This window comes from Enoplosus armatus, chromosome 14 (assembly GCF_043641665.1).
Source record: "Enoplosus armatus isolate fEnoArm2 chromosome 14, fEnoArm2.hap1, whole genome shotgun sequence".
Taxonomy (NCBI): Eukaryota; Metazoa; Chordata; class Actinopteri; order Centrarchiformes; family Enoplosidae; genus Enoplosus; species Enoplosus armatus.
Genome location: NC_092193.1, coordinates 17,574,074 through 17,591,759, shown reverse-complemented (window position 1 = coordinate 17,591,759; position 17,686 = coordinate 17,574,074). Strand labels below are relative to the sequence as shown.

The window sequence follows — 17,686 nt, the reverse complement described above, 5'->3', positions numbered from 1 at the left end:
GTTATGGATACCCAAAATGTTCAGTATTAAATAGATAAAAGAATAAATTAGACATTATGAAATGAATAATTATATACATAAATAGAAATAAAATACATAGTAAAACCATTAGAATTCCTCTTTTGTAACTCAGTATTACTATAAAATGTTATTCATCCAACTCCTTTTTCAGATAATGGAGATTATTGCAGGTCTGTCCACTCTATAGCAATAGCCAATTTAACTGGCTCAGCCCGTTAACAAAGAAGACATTTTGTGGGGAAAAAAATGCTGGAATTAAATTGAAATGAACTACAAAAACCTCTGTTATGGTAAAAAGAAGCTGAATGAATGTTGTGCTTTTGCTTCATTGTTGTGTACTTATTCATATTTCATAATGCCATATTTAATTAATTTTGACTGTGTCTCCATAGTAGTAGCACTCTCAGCCCTTGCTGTCATCTGGAAGTACTCGTTCGTTCTGTGCCTTTAAGAATTCTCCCGCGCTGGTTTACGAACCCGGAAATCGACCGGAAGGGGCAGAAATATTTCGCGCCAAATTGAAACAACGGAGCAGTAAGTCTGAGCAGTGGAGGAGACGAGCTGAGACACAAACCGCCAGGCACGTTTCAGTCGTTATTTCTCGGTCAAGGTATGTCATTAGTTAAGACTCTGTGTTTGGTAACAGAAAGTGAGCTGTATGATTCTGCTTTTGGTTTATAAGGTCGAGTTAAGTCGTTTTCTCTCTGTCCAGTGTAGCTAACATGGAGGAGGCCAACAAGTTAATCGGCACGGGCAAGAAGCACCTGGTGATGGGGAAAGTGGTGGAGGCGGTGAGCACCCTGCAGGAGGCCTGCGGCATGCTGTGAGTTAACTATCAGACAAAAGAAACCAAACTCATTATAGCATTAAGTCATTCACACAGACAGCTGCAGACAGCAGGCTTTAATTTAACAACCAGCGAAAAGTCACAAGTGGTGACTTGGTTAATTTTTGAGGTATTTTTAACGGTGAATGATCACTGTGAGGGAAAACTCATAAGATGTAGTTGCTTAGCAGGTAAAATAAGTAATATTAATTACCAATATTGATCCAATTAAAGTAAAGAGAACTCTGTGGAAATTTCTGCTCGCTACCATGAAATACTTTTATGAGGCACAAAGATGTTTGCAGTTGTAGGTCGATATTCTGCAGGTGTGCAGATTAATGCGCATTAAAATGTATAGCGTTTACACACTTTGGACGTTCAGAAAGGGTGAAGAGTTAAAGTTTGCAAGTGTTGATGAAGTAACCACTTCATAGAAATAACAACAATTCCTACATAATAATTATGTACCTCACTAACTTATAGATAGTGGTAGTTTTCGATGTTTGCTGTAACATCCAGAAACTACAGAACTTTTCAAAACTAATTGAGATACTTGTGTTCTTTTTTTCGTGGTGTTTTTTTTTTAATCAAGATCTTTTTTTTATTTTTTTATTGAGTTTTTACAGTGCAAACACACAGAAACAAAAGCTTGATGCCGCAACTCAAGGAAAATAAAGGGTGGATATACTGTTACTGTTACAATAAGTTACTAAAATAATCCCATTCACTGCCAGTGGCCCTCATTCACACGAGTATTCACCTGCCACACCAAAAGACGTGAAATGTGTAAGCTGCAGATCAGCTGTACTTTATGACAGTAAATCATTTTACAGAGTCTGGAATGTATTTAAGAAAGGTCCCCAGGCTTCATGAAACCCCCTGTTTGAGTATTTAAGTGAATATCTTCGTGGTGTTTTTAATGGAAGTCTAAGCTGTATTATGTAAACAACTCTATGCAGTTGTCTTTTGCATATGTGCAGAAAACAGATGGTGGTTGCCATGTGTGCGTTCATATTGATGGTGATCTGACACTAAAACTTTAATTTTCCTTTTTATGTCAGGGCTAAAAAGTATGGAGACACAGCAGATGAGTGTGGAGAGGCTTTCTTCTGGTGTGGTAAAGCGCTGCTGGATCTGGCACGGTGAGCTCATGAAGAATAGTCTGAAGTCCCCCCCCCCCCCCCCCCTCTTCAGTCATTGTTTAATAAATATAGGAGTATTGTGTTAGGCAGTCTTGGTCATTTTGAAACTTGTGAAAATGCAGACTTAACTGACTCTACTGTTGTAGGATGGAGAACTCTGTCCTGGGAAATGCTCTAGAAGGAGTTCCGGAGGAGGATGAAGAAAAACCCAAGGACTCCAATGTTGACAGCACAGAAAACATTGATGGTGAGGAAATAATGTTGTAATTAAAAAACAAAACAAAACAAAACCTCGTAATTTCAACAAAGAGTTTGTTTTTGTGCAGTCTGACCAGTAGTTTTTATCAGGGAAGTTGTTCACGCTGCTTGTCCTAACTGTACTCTCTAACTTCAACAGAGAAGACCAGAGATGAGCTCAGGGTTCAGGTGTATGACGCCATGGCAGAGAAGAAAAATGAAGAGGCAAAGGCGGTTGATGGGAAGCAGAGCAAAGATGAAGAGAAGAACGGCGATGTAGGAAAGGCAGAGGCTGCTGATGAGAAACAGAACACAGCAAAGAACGAGGAAGACGAGGAAAAGAAGAGCAAATCTGATGGAAAGGAAAACGACAAGGAAGCTGAGAAAGAATCAGGAGAAGAGGAAGCAGAGGGTGACTTTATTTTTTCCTTTACCTTGATTGTAAATTGCTTTCTGATGACTGTAATGGCATGTTGCCCAGTTTATCTAAACGCATGTTGATGTTTCAGAGGAGGAGGAGGAGGAGGAGGAAGAGGAGGAGGAGGAGGAGGAGGAGGAGGAAGATGACAATGCAGAGATGGAGGGCGATGCAGAAGAACAAGGGGAAGGAGATGGCGCTGCTGAGAAGGTACTTGACTAATCGGCTCGCGTACACAACACAATGAATTGGCTGAATGTGTGATTTAAGTGTCGGCTGTTAAAATGTGTGTACGTGTGTTTTTCAGGAGGATGAGGATGAGGAGGAGGTGGGGAACCTGCAGCTGGCTTGGGAGATGTTGGAGGTAGCTAAAGTCATCTACAAAAGGTAAGGGAAACACACCAGCTGTGTACTGAGTTTGATAGTCATGGAGCTGCGGCTTCCATGTTAACTCATTATTTATTTTAATAATAAGGAAAGAGGCGAAGGAGGATCAACTCATGGCGGCCCAGACTCACTTGAAACTGGGTGAAGTTTCTGCTGAATCAGGTACTAACAAGTCACTAAACCAATCTTCAGTTGTACACATTTTATTGGATCTAGAGATGGTCTAGTTCTTCTTGTAGGGCTGAAATTATTCCAATATTATCAGTTTTGATATTCGCTTAATGATTAGTCTTGTATCAAAGAAAAATGCCAAACATTTGCTGCTTTTTCCTGGTTTTTAAATGTCACTGTAAATCCAATAACTTTTGGACTGTTAAACAGACAAAACAAGCAGGTTTTGTAGACCTGATCACCTGTTAACTTAATAACAAATCAGAGACATGCTTCAAAAACCCAACCTGTTTTACACCTGAAATGCTGCCTTCTTCTTCCAGGAAATTACACGCAGGCGTTGGAGGACTTCCACGAGTGTCTGAAGCTGCAGGTGAAGCACCTGGACCCAGACAGCCGCCTGCTTGCTGAGACTCACTACCAGCTGGGTCTGACCTACAGCTTAAATCTCCAGTACAGTCAGGCCATCGAGGAGCTGAAGAGCTCCATCTCGGTCATCAAAAGCAGGCTGGGTAAGCGGGGTTAACATGTTCCCTTTTCCAAACAAACACGAGTGCTTAAGTTGCATTTTGCCCCCTTTTTTTTTTTTTTTTTAAATTAGCCATGTTTTCAAAGAAGCAACAGAGAATATATGATCAGTGCCTCAGTGTTTTTGAATTATTATTTTTTTTTGTCTGGCAGACAAACTGCAAGAGCTGCTCGACAAGGCCGAGGGTCCGGAGGCTCTGCCAGACGAGAGGAAGGAGATGGAGGAGCTGAAGGCGCTGCTACCAGAGATCCAGGAGAAAGTGGAGGACGCCACAGAGGGTCTGAAAACAGCAAGCACAGCTGCTGAGGCTGCACAGGTGAGTCGGGGATGGGTCGTTTTCATTCAAATGTTAAGAGACGCGATATGTGTGACTATTCCCTTCACACAACCAGCAGCTCACCCCAAAGTGAGCAGTCAGTTGATACTTTGGACACTTATGAATGATCATTTTGCACCAATACTGATAGAAGTAGTGTGCATGACAGTAGGATTGACATCCATCAAATGTAAAGAGTTGCATTGTGGGATCATTTAGCTTGCATAGTGTGGACACAAAATGATGGAAAGCAAATGTGTGTAGTAAATGGTGCATGATCTTTGTATACAGCCCTTTTTTGTTGCTCCCTGCCACACACGCCTTCAGTGTCTAACGCTGTTGGCACTGAGCTGTCACGCAGTGAAACAGTGGCACTGGGCTTGTCTCACTTGGCCTCTCATGCACACTCTGGAAAAAACAAAACAAATGTAACCATCACCAACACAAAATGTTCCATTTCTCCAGTTTATATTGACCTCGAAGATGAGTCGTGTAAACCTACTTACTGTATCAACTATGTAAATGCTTGATTCTAACTTCATCTCATGTCCCCGTCAGGATGGAGGCTCCACTTCCTCTGCGTTCTCTGGGTCCACTGTACAGAAAGGCGACTCCTCATCCAGTTCAAAGGTAAAGGTGCATACTGAGTAGGTGTGGAAGAGATGAGTGAAAACATGCTGGTGATGGGTCTTTATGTAAGAATATTATTGTAGCTGCTTGTTAATAATGTTTCTTTTTTGCCGAGTACATGACGTCATGTTTTGTTCTCTAAAAAGACTAACGGCACGTCGACAAACGGAGTCAGCTCTACCAATGGACACGCCTCCACAGCTCCAGTCTCTGACATCTCCCACCTGGTCAGGAAGAAGGTGAGGGAGTCTGATGTCTCGCTTCAACAGGATGAGAAATATGAATTGCACAGTAACTGTAGAGGTTCCACAACAATATAGTCTCATTTGAATGAACCGGTCTACATTTCAGAGGAAACCGGAGGAGAGTCCAGTGAAGGAGGGTGAGGTTAAGAAGGTGAAGCAGGATGCTGCTCAGACGAACGGTGTTCACAAAGCCAACGGAGACACTTAACGGGACGGAAGTCGAGAGGTAAGAGATGCAGCGTTGAGTGCAGCGATGGGCAGACGGAGACTTATGAAGCTTTCTATTTATTTGGGTCGAAAGATTGGAAGCTTTAGGGCTTCAAACTCCGGCACAGTGACATCTGGTGGCTTGTAAAACTTACAGCAGCGCTTCAGGACAACACCACCTCTGATTTTAATAATTTTAGTCTCACATGTGAGAAGCCTGCGTGTTAAATCTGTAATACTTTTGTTTAGAAGTGCTGCATCAAATGTAATGTTGTGTGATATATTACAGTAAAATAATAAATGCCCTGTCCAGTTATTTACATTTCATATGAGTGGCTGTGATATTCATTAAATTAGCCTTTTACATTTATTACATTATTTGGTATTATCAGGTGGAAATGTTCTGTATTTCTAGAATACATCTTCATATTTTTAATTATTCTGCTCTCTTCATATCCCACTAATGCACCGATCACATAGTTTAGCTGCAAAACGGTCTAACTGAACAATGTGCTTTCTGAAGCACCGGTGATGTTTGCAGCTTTGGACGTTCGGTATTCTTCATTTTGACACGAGCCCCGACAGTGTATTAAAACAAGTGTCGGAGCTTCGGTATCATCCACCCATCTCTAGTTTAATGCTCGTTGATCGATTTTATAGCTCAGAACAAGTGTTAAAAACCAGACTACCAAAACATCAGGGCCCAATGAATCAGGATTTTAGTTCATGTCTGAACGGTCGGTGTGATTGTTCTCTGCTGTGAACTCAAACTCCTCTTCTCTTTCAGTCGATGAAGCTGGGCTCGTGTTTTGTCTCCATCCAAGAGGGGCTTCACCAACATGCAAAGCCCTTACTGTTGCTACACTTGTTTGCTTTTGTAAATATGTGTCTTTTTCTATGCCTATCATGTTAGTGTTTGTTCACACATGTAACCTATTAAGTTCAATAAAGAATATTTGATAAATGTTGTTTGATAAATCTCTGATAGCAAAACCATATCGGCGACACTGAGAACAGAAGTAGTCGTATACAAACACAACTTATCAGTGGAGGAAGGAAGTGCCCAAAACTTCAAACAGGTTGTACATTTTTTTTTCTGAGCTGGAGGCTACTTCTACGTTTCCTTGTGTCAGTGTTCTGCCAAAATATTTGGTTACAAATGAGTAGGAGAGATGCTCAAAAGTGTCCTTATTTTCAACCTGGGAATTGATCTTCCTGATTGTTGTGACTCACTTCACCCCAGGTATTTATGCTGTTTCAATAGTCCAAAACAAGAATAAAACCTCTTGTTAATGGGGACACTGGAAAAAGTATTAATGTATGTTGAACACTATGGTCCATTTATCACGGCGGACATCTTGACTCGTCATAGAACAAAAGGTCCAGGTGTAAATAATCATGGCTCTGTTCCATTTAAGTGTCAAGGCCCTGGATGGACACCTAAATGTAATTAAGCCATCGTTAGTGTTATATTTATTCCTGCTGTCTGTATGATGAAGAAAGGTGACATCTAGAATTCTCCAAAGAAACTTATACATTCAAGCTTGACGACATGTTCTTAGGAAAACATTTCATTTATGTACTAGATGCAAGTAGCTTCTTTTTCTCTGACACCTTCATATTTGAAAGCCTTTGTCCTTAAATCTGAATGAATTTTATACATTTCATCACGTGCAGAAATATTTTCTTACAATCTTAATGAAAAGGATGTGGTTTTCTTCTTTTCCTGCATTACACAAAACATACATGCAGATCATTTATCTGCTTTCATTTCAAAACTAGAGACAAATGGCAGAGGAAGACATAACTGCTGTGTAGCTGAATCTATACAAATTGCAGCATTTCAGTGAAAACTCATTATCTTGCCACTCAGGCTGATAATCAGAATTTGCCTCCAAGGCCGTGTGGACCAATGTGGACTTCACTTACATGTGGACTCAAACACCACAGTAGCCAGATTCATATTGAAACATATCAGCTTGTCAGGAACCAATTTTATTAATATCATTAATAATGTGTCATCAGCATCATCAATGAAATGAGTTAGTCTGTTTAAAGCAGAATCAAGTGTGCATTCATTGCCCTTCTTTTCTTGATGAACACTTCAGTTCCACGAAGCGAGGAAGAAAAAGGAAGAAGGGGAGGATGAGGGGGAGGGGCAGGGGTCAAAGAGGGCAGGGACTGCAGTGAAGGAGGAAACGCAGGGAAAACGACGTCTGGCGGAGCAGGAATCTCCCCCTTCACTGGGATATGATTGGTTTTTCCCTTGTGCAAGAATGACAACAAAAAAAATCAAAACAAAAAGAAATTCAAAATGGTGCTCTAAAAACAAAGATGAGAGAGGAAGAGAGGGATTGCTTGCTGGGATGTTGTGTTGGCTGTTGTGTTGTTGGGTTTTTTTGTTCCGTAAAGCCACGTTAGGATTTGATGCAGTCGTCGTCGTCAGAGGTCTGGCTGCTGCTACTGGTTTCGGACTCGGAGCCCTCCTCGACGTTCGCCTCCGCCACACTCCTCCATGGGGTGAAGTGGAGGGTCACACCCCGCGGCCTCGGGAGAGCCCCATTCCTCTGCATACCGTTCCTCTTCAGCTGGTTGAAAGACACGGACAAATAAAAGTACGAATGAGATACCCTTCTCTTCTCACTTTTAATTAAGGGAAAAGACAAAGCGACTGAGGGACACAAGATGTTTCTCCGCTTGCTCACCTGTTCAGTTTTAGTCTGAAACTCTCTCAGCTCATCCTCCGTCAGAGGCAGGAAGTTGTCATCATTTTCTGGGTACTCCTGCCAGCCCATGGCCTTCAGCAACCTAGAAAAGCATGTTAATTTTCTATTTGGTTGACTGTGTGTGTGTGTGTACAAGGCTGTTAGCAGTGTCCTACCTGTGCTCTGCCTCCAGGGAGCTGGACAGGTGTTCGGTGTCTGAGTCACTGAGGGAGTAGGACAGACCATTCTCGTGGCAGACCTCCTCGCTGTAGGCTTTGGGCTCTGGGGTGCTGCTTTCACCCTGAGAAAATTCACACAGCCAGAAAACACTCATTATTTTTTTCTCCACCCAATTGCAAACAGCCTGACACACAGTCAAACTACTACAACAAAGCCAAAATGTCATGTATTCCTTTTGGAGTTTCGCAATATTTAGCTGTTGGATCTGGCACTTAAAATGTCCTTGTGTCCTTCATGTGCAGACAAAAATGAAGGCTCTCATTTGGGATTATGACAATATTCATTTAAAAAATGGAAATCTACTTGCAGAGATTTAACAGGTCATGATTTGACAGCAGTCTGTCACGCATCTCTGTCATCACCTGTAACTACTGATGGTTTTCTGAAATGAAGCCAGACTGCCGCCTACCTCTCCTGATGTCCCCGGGCTGCTGCTCGTCGTCAGCTCTCCGGTACCCTCGTCCTTCAGAGCTCGCAGAAACTCGCTCTTACGGTCTGGACCGCGACGCATCAGCTTCAGTCTCGACGGGGCAATGTCTATGGGAGGAGTCGTGCTCGAAGGGTGCTGTAGGTGTGACAGTACCACGGGAAGGGGGAGGGGGGGATCGGGTGAAGCCATGAAAAGAAGAAAAGAACGTTTTCGTAATTATTTTTTCAACTCAGACACCACACATCTATCAGTTATGAAATCCATTTAGCCTGTAAAATCTTTTCAACATAGGTCAACAATGATCAGCCATTTTAACTGCCTGAAAATAAGGTGGGGGAGGGGGGGATCTGCCAGACGCCCGAATCAGAGCCAAATGTATGCTATAATAAAAGATTTTCGGACCAAATTGTGGCATTTGCAGACGTGAGGTTCAGTGTTTTTGAATATTAAAAGTTTGTGGCCATAGATTACAACATTTTAATGCACCGGACAGAAGGCAGAGCACGCATACTGCTGCGGAGGAAAACTTCATGTGCTCATGTGAGTAAGCATCTCAGTCACCAACCACACTGACACATAATTACTATGTTTAGATAAAAACCTGTGATTTACTTACACAGGGACAGGCCAGCTACTGAACTTCAACGCAGACTGCTACATCGGAATTCTACCAGTTTGCTTGCTGCGCAGTTTTACATGTTGGTCTGAGTAAACTGTGCCATTTAAAAAACCTGATCTTTCTGGGGGTTAGAAGCATCCCTAAATGTCTGTTGTAATCGTGGACATTACGTCATTCATCTGTCTTTTTCGTGTTGTCCTCACCTCTTTTGGGGTGTTGTGCTGTGGTGCACTGACTGGGGTGCTGGGTTTGGCTGCAGAGACGGGGCTGGTGAAGACTGAGTCTCGGCCTGGCATGTGAAGGCCAGACTTAGTGATCTCTCTACCACCGGATTTCCACTGGGTGCTCTAGAGGAGAGGACATATAATGAGTCTCTGACACTAACAGAGAGACTGGTATTAACACAGTATACAAAGCTTCTTAGCCATTACATTATCTTGCATGTGTGCTGAAAGAAATCAAGCAAGCTGTTGAAATAATGTGACACAAAAGCGAGTCCTACTTTGGTGGGGGCCACAGCAGGCTTTGGGACCAGGTTCTTGTAGACGCTGGAGCCTGCGATGGGAGCTTTGCTGCCGTTGGTGGGCAAGGCGCCAGCAGTGGCAAACCCAGCGGAGAAGGCTGTGCTGGGGTCCTCCTTGGAAATCTTCTTAATAACCAGCATTTTGGACACCATCTGTTTGCCACTAGGGGGGTTTTCTGGAACACAATCAGACAGTGAGGAAATGTTACGAAAGGCGAGGACGAGAAACTGTTGAACAGAGCATAAACTTTTAAATCGTCAAAAATTCAAATCCAATCTGGACTGGGAGCTCTTACCCCACACTCCAGCATGGGGAGCCACTGCTCGCATCTGAGTCCCAGGCTTTCCAGTTGTTTCAGGGTTGAGGGAAGGCTAAAAAGAAAAACATCAAGACATTTTGTATTTCCAAGTTATGTTAACATCCAAGAATCTGAGCATGTTGTTGCTGACAGGATTATGCCTAACGGGTCAGTGAAGAGAAACTCTTGTGATGTCTGTATTCATAGCTGACTGCATTCTGAACCCTCTTTATTTAACGAGTGCAATAGCTTTGCTGCCGACTCAAGGAATCTTATCTTTCAACAGAGCTTTGTCATTCTAAACTGTGTCAAGGTCGGTGGCGTGCTTAGGAAAAACCAGCAGAGGTTATCTACTCACAAAGTCCTCTTCCACGAACTTCAGCTTGTCGTCCTTGCCGTCTTTGCGTTCCTCGTTGGGGAACTTGTCCTGGTACGAGGTGCCCTTGCGGGGATGAAAGTTGCCATTGCGCTGCCGGTGCACCCCCTGCCTGTCCCTGTCGCCTCCTACCCGCTTGGGATGGCGTCCCTGGTGGTGGTGGCCGTCCTGGGCACCCCGCGAAGCTCCATGCCAGCTGGGTGTTTCCTTCCAACACGAGCCCCCTGCCAGCCCACCATGCCCTCCTTTGGCCACCCCAGAGTCCACAGAGTCATGCCTCAGAAGCAGAGAGGGCTGCTGCCATCCATCACCTTCAAGATACAACAAATATACAGCGTATATAAGGATGATGTCATCATGCTTTAGTAAGTGCTGAACTCTATAACTTTATGAAATACCATTTGAGCATCTTTTATCTTTGTCAGCAGCGTGGACTGTGAGCTGATGAAATCAATAAATCAAAATAAAAATGATCTCCTAGTTCACTGAATGCACTAGCAGAAAGTAGCATATGAACATCTGCTTTCCTGCTGGCTGGTTTGGCAACTGGCATAATGTTAGCTGAGACTCAGTGTGTGGGAAACACAAAGCAGGTGTCAGGCCAGAGAGAAAAAAAAACATTAAAAGTACACGGACATTCATTTTTGAAATTGCGACTCTGAATCCACTCACAGGATGACATATTCTCCACGTGTTCAATTGTTTTACTTTGACATTATACAGACATACTGCTGTACATGTGGCAAGCCAAGCATTCAGCTACTGCAGTTATACAGACGACAGAGAGGAAGCTTGCTGACTACAGGAATCATGGCCAGCAAAACAGCCACATCCCTAACAGCTTGCACCTACAGTAGGTTCTTCTGTGAAGGACCAAAAGCACCTACAGGGTACAGAAACAACTACTGAGTGAATGCATCGGGATAACACACATCACTGTTAACTTCCTACAATGAAACTACAACCAGCACTTAGTGTCAAGACTACTGGGAGAGACATTTCAGAAGAATTTTAGAAAGGTTAACTGACTAAAGACTATTGCTTAGACTGGCACAACTGATCACCACGACAACATTGTTCATCCAGAGGAACAACAAAGCAGAAACTTAAGACGAAACATAACTGAATGTGAAATGTGAGATTTCACACAGCAACTCGGTGGATCATTCTTTAGCATCAATTTCACAAAGGAGGAGATGAGCAACAATGAACTGGCATTTTGGCACCACACTACGACAATCCTTAGTTCACACAAAGAACTGCATAGCTACACATCAGCACAGCAATGCTGTTTAAGTCCAGTGTACAGACACTGATCGGTGAAACCAAATAATGCGCATATTCTAGAGAGAAAGGACAGATGGTCTGAATGAAGTGTAAAGGGGGCCATATATGTCATGTAAAAGAAAGCTTCAAAAGGGGGTAGGACTCCAACGCCACCTGTATGCTGCTTACAACACTGCTATAACACCATCACTGACTTCTGAGCAGGTGGCCTCAAAATGTCCTTATCCACTACAGGGACCAGAATTACATCCTCTCTCCTTCAGTCGAGGTTTGCTGCTTGCAGTCATCTTCAACTTCACACAATGAAAGCCCAGTAGAATCATTTAACTTAGACTTGGCATGACTGATTTAATGTTTGAAACATACCCTGCATTATTCCCATCCTGAAAGCTGAATAAAGTTGATAAAAGTAGAGACCTTTCAATTAGTCTCCAAATTCTACCCATTCACTCCTCACACATCCTCTTCTGTCTGTGTGTCAATTACTAACCATGACCAGCTTTGACGAAAAAACTGAGGGTTCAACTTTAGTATCTGTCTTTATAGTCATACCCTTCGCTAAGACCCCATTTGCCCTTCATGCATCTTGGCTGGATCAGATAGCTATCTGATCTCAAAAAAGCTAAGTATGAATGCACTCAAGAAGCACTCGAGAACAACTGAAATCTGAGACGCATTCTAGCCAGATGTTGAAAAGGTGTAAATGCATCCATCTCTCAAAGATGCACACGTAATCTTTACTCCTCCCATAGTATAACTACGTCAGTAAGCAGTCTTTGAAAACAGCCACTCACTGTGTGATTTTCTTAACACATCCATGGTCTTTGTTTGACATTTGTCATTATTCTCTGTCTCATTAAAGAAAAGGGAAAACCACCCTCTTGAGTGGAGGAGGCCCTGAATTGCATGTAGCCTGGAAAACCAAGATGGATTGCAATCAGATTTGTCATCTAGCCAACGGGGACGCATACAAGTGGTTAGGTGTAAATGAAAGTTCAAGTTTAGCTAGTTAATTGCAGTTGGCAGGAGACTTTGATCAAAAGATGGATTTAAAGCCTCTACGTGCCCATTGTCTACCCACACAGGTGTTTCCACTTATGTTGTCTGATTAGACCTCTTCTCAGGACTGTGTCGGTGTGTACAAACTGCACTTGATTGACATCTCCCTCATCCCTCTGTTGACAACATACACTGTTTTCATTCTTATTAGTTCATATAGTCTGATCACATCACACAAAGCCAGACAAAGCCTTTGTCCTGTAATAATAATGACAACAGGGTTAACAATAAGGGGGTAACTGCACTGAACTGTTACCTGCTGGAGCACGCAGTGAGCCGTTGTTGAAGAAGCCATCAGAGGAGTTGTGGCGGCGGCGGCTCACAGCGGTTCTGCCATCTCTGTGGAGGTGGGGCTCACCTTGTTTCTCAAGGTTGGCAGCAGGGGACTAGAGGAGGACAGAAAAGGGGACAAGGTTAGTCAAAGTGGGACAACACCGAGATGGTGAACGATGAAACTGACACACAAGAACAGAAAATTACATAACAGCAATTTCAGGACAGCCTTTTTTTCCTCTACTTAGATTAGCATAACTCCTCTCCATACTCTCCCTCTCTTACTCCCTCAGAGAACTAAAATAACTCGTAAGTGAAAACGTCAAAGTAGGGATCTATTCTTAGGGAACGAAAGTGAACAAAAACAGACATCATAGGAACTAAAAACAATCTTGGAATGCTTTATCACGGGAAAACACAGTGTAGATCATTCTTAGCTGCGTCAACGCAGTTTGATAATGTTGACTGCAAATGTTCAATTCCATCTGAATCATATTCTTGTCATCAACTGAGGTTTAAAAATCTAATTAGATTGTGCTCTTCGGTCTATTCCTGCAAGCATCATCTCGAGGAATTTTTATAACTTCACCAGACAATAGACAGCAATTTAATGTAGAACAAACTGTAGCTCCAACCCTGGCAATCCTATGCAGACTAATCCCTGAAGACAAATGACATTGAGGTGAAGTCATGTGTCAGCAGGACAGTGACTGCGCACTTATTTCCCCATCTTGACTCTTCATTTCACAGACAGGCCACTTGGCTGGGCAACTTCCTGACTCACAGATTACACTGAGCTCTGGACAGGAGACACACACTCACGACCTCAGACGGACAGTCAGACAGCTCAACACAGTTTTAAAGGAATTAACTAAACACAGCCTTTGTCCCATTGGTTAGTGTCCATGTTTTAACGGCGATAATGCTCCCTGATACATGAACACAATGGAATCAGTGGTGGAAACTCTGCCTGTTATTTTCCTATATTAGGATACCTCGTCATGCATTATGCAATGCAAGATGTAATATCGATTGCTTTGTAAGCTTACTTAACTTATTATAACTGTTGGACAGCTGACACAGCTACGATGTTAACAAAAACAGTCAGACTGAATAATGGAATGGTAACAGAATTACCATTCGGTCCAAATACCAGAATAATAGAAAGACAAATAACTAATTATGTGGATTTGAAGGCAGAGCAGGTTGAGTGCTTGTTGTCCATTTCACTCAGCTACAGTAGTCAAGTGATTTAAGAAAGCTGCTTTACTTCATTATTACGCAGCTTTTGATGAGGCAGCATTTAAACGTAGTCAGGTAGGTAGGATAACTATAGTCACATATCATGATATACATTTTTATAAAGATTTATCTCTCAGTTCATACAATCTTTAGTTCATCTGCAAGAGCCTGCAATTTTGTCCAAAAAGCAATTTAATCCCATGCCCAATAGAACGCTGTATATTTAGACATGCTTGGATGCAAAAATCACAAAAACCCTCTCACGAAATCCTCCACCAGTATGTTGAGTTGTCATTTGATATTAGTTATCAAAATAGTTTCTTTTCTTCTATTATCTTATCTATTGTCTTTTTCATGAAGGCACACAATGTGTAGGTGATCCTCTGCTGTACTGACTGCACTGTCACTACCCAGAGGGTGACTTGTCGCTGACTACACAAATACACACTCAGCTATACAGACACTACATTCACTAAAAAGGTGTTAGGGCAGTGAATCTGACAGTTATAATTTCAAGCTGTCTGTCTCAGTCGCCATTTTCGCCTGTGATCAACAAGCACACACACTGTATAAATACAGTACACCCACACACACACACACACACACACACCTTGGCAGGCTGGGGCGTGGAGAAGTTAAGCCAGGCAGGGACAAAGTCATGCTGCGCCATTTAGGTCCAGTGTTTCCGGTCAGTGGATTGAGGCATCAAACCTCATGGCCAGGATCTAACAAAAGAAATGGACAGAAGAATGACATTTTAAAAATTCAGATTCAGCAAAGCACAGAAGCATGAATCTCTGACACTGAATCAAATTCCCTTTGACGGCCATCTATCTTTGATTTTATGTCATCTGGTTTGAGTGTTTTGTGTACCACCAGTTATTTCGAAATTCACTGGGTAAAGGTCTCCCTCAAGACAAGCCAAAAAAGACTCCTATTCTTAGTAGAAAACAACAAAGCTCGTCTTGCTGCAGCTGTGCCTGTGAAGCTGATAACTGGTTGACAGCCTGGCTGGAAAATATCTTGTGCAGCACAATACAAGTAATACTTTGCAATGTGTGTATGTGATACATTTATATATCTCATCATGCTTGATTTTGCTTAACTTTCTAATTGACTTTAAACCATTATGCATACAAGGTGGAAGATTAACACCTGCTACCCACAAAATATTGACAAAGGACCAAACTACAGCAGTTAATTTCATGGCTCGCAAGTACATCCATGTGAGTCAGTTGGGTGAAACTTTATCATTACCCCAGAGTCTGTGGCTCTGAAGTCCTCTGCCTCCTCTCTCGGTCCGGCTGGGCTCGGTCCTCAGGCCTGTTGGCACTGATCACAGAGTGTGTGCACTGACAGACGGGGAGTAGCACACCGACAACCCCCTCTCCACCTCCGCCAGGACAGCACAGCCCCTTTCCCCAGAGGCAGATCCCTTCGTCCAGGGTGAAACACTGGGAGATGGGTCAAAAGGTCGCAGGAATGATCTGGAATGGCGATCCAGAGAACTGGCCAAGCAGGAAGTAGATGTTGAAGCAGAAGCGCAGGGGTCTATGAGGGACTGATTACTCCTTCTTGAACCAGATTCCCAAGCAGCTCCTGTGCCGGTCACGTCTCCGATGAATTCTGAGTGCTACGGTTTCCAGTCCGGGTAATTTTTTTCCCCAGGCAGAATAAGTCCCTCACCAATTTATTTGAATCATTTGCTCTTATCGTCAGGAGTAAGACTCAAAACCTGATTGGACTTTATGCTGATTGGCAAAATGAATTGATTTGACAGGTGATTTGTCCCAACAGTGAGGAAGAGCCAGGTTCTTATTATAAATATGAGGAAGCAGTCTGTGAAAGTCTTCTGCCCTCGAGTATGGACAGCAGTTCGTGTAGCAGTTCCACTTTGACACCAGATGGGGGAGAGAGACAGGCGTTGTCCTGCCACACTGTGTGCCAGTATGTTTTTACGCCGACTCACCTTTTACCGAATCATTTTAAGATCTACTGAAACGCACGCAGAAAAGAAAAATGAGTTCAGAGACAGTCTTTTATTGGCAATGGAGGTCACTGAAAACCACTGCTCACCTCATTAAACTGATGAAAAAGACTGTCTGAGTTTGAAGAAAATAATGCTCAAAGGTTCAAAGTCACATGACAATGAAGGAAGTAAAACCCTATGTTACATTGCCGTCATTTTCAGTTTTGGTTAGTGGAATAGAGATGCTGCTGGATGATGCATTATAATGCTGTTTTTATCTTTATGTGTTTTAATATCACATTTGTAAGATGCCCATTTAATTATCTGCGGTTTTCTGATTGAAGCAGATATAGGAGATAGCTCTGATTTCATAGATATGCAAGCTCAAAAGCCAAACAAAAATCTTCCACGAGTCAAAAGGTCTTTGTGTCATATGATGTACAAGAGTCCTTTAACAACAATTCAACTTGTCCAAAAACAAATCCTCAAGACGGCTCAATCAACTCCTTTTTCCTCAGGGAAAGAAAATGAAGGTTGAAAAATAGCATGTGTCCAAAATGTGTCAAGTGGGTCTTCTTGAATGAGTTGTTTCTCACACAAGAAGTTTCAGTGCAGTTTTCTCTTTTCTTGCTGAGGGTTCGCTGGTATCTGCACAGGAACAGACTGGACCTGCATTAAACATAAACAGTGTTAGCCTTAATAAAATAAACCCAAAGCTGCAGGTTCAAAAATACACATACTTCCACTCAGTTGCTAGTTCATTAGGTACACCTATCTTTACTAATACAGATTAATATAACATTACTGCAATAAAGCCTACCTTTACTAATTATTATATCATTTATTGTTATAATGTTCAGTTATAGCTGAAACTGTTTTAGAGCGGTGTTGATTCAGCTGTATGTGGTGCTGTTGAATTGTATTGAGAAGGGTTTCTAATATTTCGTCAACCCTTACTGATATAAATGGGGTAGACACTACACTGCTCAAAGATAGATTAGAAAATACATCTCAGTATAATGCAATATAACACCACCACAAACGACAGTTTTCAAAATAACCATCAAGTTGAGTCAACACCTCTCTATAACACATCAGACTCAATTTTAGTTAGGTGTGCCTAGTAAACTGGCAACAGAGAAGACTGAGAAATTAAGCTTCTACCAACATTTCCCTTCCTATCTCTATGCATGTGTTACTGCAAATATCCAAAGGATACCTCAGATATTATAACAGATAGTCCTCCTTCATTCAATATCCTTACTAAACACCCAAATAGCTTACAATTCCAGAGACAACCACTGCCTTAAAATTAACTGCATCTGACACTTCAAATGCATTTTGAGAGGTATGAGAGAAAAATCATGACTCAGTGATCTAAGAACCATGCTGAAAGCTGGCTCTTTTATAAAATTGTGCCAGCTTTGGTAAATGAAATATTTATACCAGTGTAAAAATAACTTGAACACTTTCTTCCTCGGCACTTCTCCCCAGACTGCTGCGCATCTAAACAGACCTGGCAGTGTATGTAATGC

General features: G+C 42.3%; 2 protein-coding genes across 2 annotated transcripts; one reads left to right on the top strand and one right to left on the bottom strand.

Moving 5' to 3' along the window:
* The first annotated feature begins 547 nt into the window (after window positions 1-547).
* LOC139296895 (histone-binding protein N1/N2-like) lies at window positions 548-6,028 on the top strand. Its single transcript, XM_070919459.1, has 14 exons — window positions 548-631; window positions 734-844; window positions 1,909-1,989; window positions 2,136-2,236; window positions 2,387-2,631; window positions 2,771-2,854; window positions 2,955-3,031; window positions 3,120-3,193; window positions 3,526-3,714; window positions 3,884-4,047; window positions 4,606-4,677; window positions 4,824-4,916; window positions 5,029-5,148; window positions 5,917-6,028. Exons 2-13 carry the CDS (start codon window positions 744-746, stop codon window positions 5,128-5,130), a joined length of 1,383 nt encoding a protein of 460 aa, XP_070775560.1. The 5' UTR covers window positions 548-631; window positions 734-743; the 3' UTR covers window positions 5,131-5,148; window positions 5,917-6,028.
* Window positions 6,029-7,087: 1,059 nt separating this feature from the next.
* gpbp1l1 (GC-rich promoter binding protein 1-like 1) lies at window positions 7,088-16,798 on the bottom strand. Its single transcript, XM_070918918.1, has 11 exons — window positions 15,440-16,798; window positions 14,793-14,907; window positions 12,924-13,053; window positions 10,304-10,632; window positions 9,943-10,018; window positions 9,626-9,822; window positions 9,327-9,470; window positions 8,484-8,639; window positions 8,011-8,135; window positions 7,835-7,937; window positions 7,088-7,717 (listed from the first exon to the last, which is right to left on the bottom strand). The coding sequence occupies exons 2-11, from the start codon at window positions 14,850-14,852 to the stop codon at window positions 7,547-7,549; spliced, it is 1,491 nt and encodes a 496-aa protein (XP_070775019.1). The 5' UTR covers window positions 14,853-14,907; window positions 15,440-16,798; the 3' UTR covers window positions 7,088-7,546.
* Between the last annotated feature and the right edge of the window lie 888 nt (window positions 16,799-17,686).